At 48.3% G+C, this 3,903-nt stretch overlaps 1 protein-coding gene across 1 annotated transcript in view; it reads left to right on the plus strand.

Moving 5' to 3' along the window:
* The window catches only part of pisd (phosphatidylserine decarboxylase), a gene marked incomplete at its 5' end in the record, with an annotated part of 15,678 nt that extends 12,847 nt beyond the window's left edge, over positions 1 to 2,831 (plus strand). The window contains 4 exon segments of the mRNA XM_014031279.1: positions 639 to 762; positions 882 to 1,028; positions 1,107 to 1,267; positions 2,327 to 2,831. Of these exon segments, the coding sequence (XP_013886733.1) occupies positions 639 to 762; positions 882 to 1,028; positions 1,107 to 1,267; positions 2,327 to 2,572 (678 nt within the window).
* Positions 2,832 to 3,903: the final 1,072 nt, after the last annotated feature.

A 3,903-nucleotide genomic window follows, 5' to 3' on the forward strand; every position in this document is an offset into this window, starting at 1 on the left:
GAGAGAGAGCGACGTTGTGTCGAGCCCTTTAGACTGGGAGACCAACATAGAACTGGGTCTTAGACTGGGAGACCAACATAGAACTGGGTCTTAGACTGGGAGACCAACATATAACTGGGTCTTAGACTGGGAGACCAACATATAACTGGGTCTTAGACCGGGAGACCAACATAGAACTGGGTCTTAGACCGGGAGACCAACATATAACTTGGTCTTAGACTGGGAGACCAGCATAGAACTGGGTCTTAGACCGGGAGACCAACAAATAACTGGGTCTTAGTCTGGGACACCAATATAGAACTGGGTCTTAGACTGGGAGACCAACATATAACTGGGTCTTAGACCAGGAGACCAACATATAACTAGGTCTTAGACCGGGAGACCAACATATAACTGGGTCTTAGACCGGGAGACCAACAAATAATTTAGTTTTGCCTGCTAGTGGTGGTCAGAGGGTGAATGGCATCTCTGCCCCAGGGCAGCTGTGGCTACAATGTAGCTAACCACCATCAGTGTGTGAATGACTATAGATGGGTCAATGACTGTATGGATGGGTGAATGTCGGTATTGTAAAGAGCTTTAGAGTCCACAGGGTAAGAGCTCTATAATGCCAGGCTGTTCTGTGTTTTTGTTTCCAGACTTCTCCAGCTGATGGGAAGATCCTTCATTTTGGTCGAGTGAAGAACTCAGAAGTGGAACAGGTGAAGGGGGTTACCTACAGTCTTGAGAACTTCCTKGGTCCACAGATGAGGCAGATCGATGGTAAGGCCACACCTCCAGGCCCACAAGTGTTAACTTTTCTGACCAATCGGAGCTCCTCAGTGTTTCCATGTAACAATGATGTGAGATTTAAAGAAGCATCAATGTCTTTCTGCCCTCAGTCTCATCTTCCTCATCTTTCCGGGATCTCCTCTTGTCATCTCCTGATAATGACTTGTTTCACGTTGTTGTCTACCTGGCTCCAGGTGATTATCACTGTTTCCATTCTCCCACTGATTGGAATGTGGAGCTTCGACGTCACTTCCCAGGTAAGTGTGTTAGCCAGCTCATCTGTCTGCTTGGTGCCATGTGGTGGCTTCTCATGTCTGTGTCGTGTCCCTCATCAGGTTCGTTGATGTCTGTGAACCCTGGTGTGGCTCGTTGGATCAAAGAGCTCTTCTGCCTTAATGAGCGTGTAGTGCTCAGTGGCCAATGGCAGTACGGCTTCTTCTCGTTAACGGCAGTCGGAGCAACAAATGTGGGCTCCATCAGACTTTACTTTGACCAGGTGACTTTGTGTTTATCAGAATGTTCATACGAGGGAAACAGTTTTCAGGCTGTACAGCTCCACATGTTGGTGTGGTGGTGGGTGTTGGGCTGCTGTTAATCATGAAGTTATGCTGACAGTGTTGGCATTAAACTTTCAAAGTAACTTAGTTTTTATATAGAGACTATTCCAAAGGGCTTTATACTGTACAATCAAAGTTAGAATTGTGATGATTGCTGAAGGCTCTGGATGTGGTGGGCCTGTCAGGGTTGACACGTCTCTTACTGGGACAACTCCAACCCTAACCTAACTGGCCAGSGTGGTGGTTTCCAGTTTTAAAAACGGGGACCAGGAAGTGTGTTCTAACTCGTGGGATCACACTTCTCACCCTCCCCAAGAAAGTTTACTCCAAGGTGTTGGAAGGGAGGCTCCGATCGATTGTTGAACCTTGGATTCAAGAGGAGCAGTGTGGTCTCTGTCTTCAGACCAAGACCTTAACGTGCACTGGGGCAGTTCACAGCCCAGTGTGAAGCAGCTGGGATGAGAGTCRGTTCCTCTGAGTCTGAGGACATGGTTCTCAACAGGAACAGGGTGGACTGTCCCCTCCGGGTCAGGGGAGAGTCTCTGCTTCAACTGGAGGAGTTTCAGTATCTGGGTGTTTTGTTCCTGAGGGTAGCATGGGTCGACGGATTGGGGCCTCATCCTCAGTAATGAGGGCGTTGCTTCGGTCAGTCGTGGTGAAGAAAGAGCTGAGTCAAAAGACCAAGCTCTGGATTTACTGGTCTGTCTTCGTTCCAACCCTCACCTGTGGTCCTGAGGTGTGGATCATGACCCAAAGAACCAGATCCTGGATCCAAACAGCTGAAACAAGCTTCCTCTGTAGGGTGGGCGGGCTCAGCCTTAGACAGAGGGGGAGGGTCTCCATCATCCGGGGGGAGCTCAGAATAAAGTTGCTGCTGCTTCTCCACATAGAAAGAAGTCAGTTGAGGTGGTCCATCTGGAGCTTTAACCTGAACAGATTTGTGGACAAATGATTGGTGTGGCTCCACCCACTCACCTTTTCTTGGTTTTCATCCTTAGGAGTTGCAGACCAACTGTCCTTTCTACAGCAAAGGATCCTTCCAGGATCGCAGCTACGTGGCCACAAGCAACCAGGTAAAGGGGGCTGCAGTTGAAGGGGGCGTGGCTTTACAGAAAGGTGAGCCTGTGGGCGAGTTTAACCTTGGCTCCACCATCGTTCTGCTCTTTGAGGCACCCAAAGACTTCAGCTTCAACCTTCATCCTGGACAGCGAATCAAAGTGGGGGAGGGCCTTGGCAGCCTGTGATTGGCTGCAGACTCAAGGGGCGGAGCATTGTGGAGGTGATAAAAGGACGTATGGACTTCTAGAATGTGTTGTGCCTCAGAAAGGAAAAAATGCCAAATGTGTTTCTAACTGAGAAAATGTTCTGTCATCAGTTTTATTTTGAAAATCTGACTCAGGTAGAACACCTGTTAGCATGAAAACAGGAACTTTGTTCCTTATTTTATCTACTTCTGTAAAATATGTAAATGTTAAAATTAATAAATTTTTACTTTCATCAGTTTTCAGTCTAATTGACTTTTTTGTGCAGCTGAAGGCAGGAATCACCATGGCAACCAGTGACTCAGCAGATTCTTCTATTTTTACCCAGCATGCTTTTCTTCCCCTTGTTTCCATGAAGGCAGCCCTCACAGATCCTTCATGTCGTGTCTAATCTTTGTTTACAGTTGTTCAGCTCTGTTAAGCACTTCGTGATGTTTGGTTGTGAAAGGTGTTTTATAAAAAATGTTTACTTACTTTCAAAGATGGTTAAAACTGCTAAAACTGCTGCATCAGCTTGAAGTTCCAGCTGCTGCTCCTCAGTAAAGCCTGCCCATGGTGTAGTTGACTTCTCCACTGGTCCTGATGGAGCTGCAGAAATGAGGGTCCACCTGCCCACCGGCACTGTAGGCAGCCTTGTTCCCCTGATGGGACCATCTGCTGGGCCGTCAGATCTYGTTGCATAGAGCCTACACTGCCTGTCACTTCCTGGATTTCAGCTATCCAAGTTCCCACAAATAGCTTGAAGTTACAGGAATGTGAGGATGGTTGTAGAGTCCGTCCACAGCCCGGCTGAACTCTGAGCAGCAGGCTGGCAGGTGGAGCTGAGTCAAGCCTGCATAGTTCTGGGCAGGACCAGGGGTTGGATTTATAAAACTGGCGTACGCACAATTTGAGCCCAGAAACTTRCGTACGCCACTTTTTACACCAAGGTTGTGATTTATAAAATCCAAACTTGATGTGAAAATGTGCCTCACAGATCTGACCCTCACAGATCTGACCCTCACAGATCTGACCCTCACAGCTCTGACCCTCACAGCTCTGACCCTCACAGATCTGACCCTCACAGATCTGACCCTCACAGATCTGACCCTCAGAGATCTGACCCTCACAGGTCTGACCCTCAGAGATCTGACCCTCACAGATCTGACCCTCACAGATCTGACCCTCACAGCTCTGACCCTCACAGATCTGACCCTCACAGATCTGACCCTCACAGGTCTGACCCTCACAGATCTGACCCTCACAGATCTGACCCTCACAGATCTGACCCTCACAGCTCTGACCCTCACAGATCTGACCCTCACAGATCTGAC

This window comes from Austrofundulus limnaeus, unplaced genomic scaffold, assembly GCF_001266775.1.
Source record: "Austrofundulus limnaeus strain Quisiro unplaced genomic scaffold, Austrofundulus_limnaeus-1.0 Scaffold1215, whole genome shotgun sequence".
Taxonomy (NCBI): Eukaryota; Metazoa; Chordata; class Actinopteri; order Cyprinodontiformes; family Rivulidae; genus Austrofundulus; species Austrofundulus limnaeus.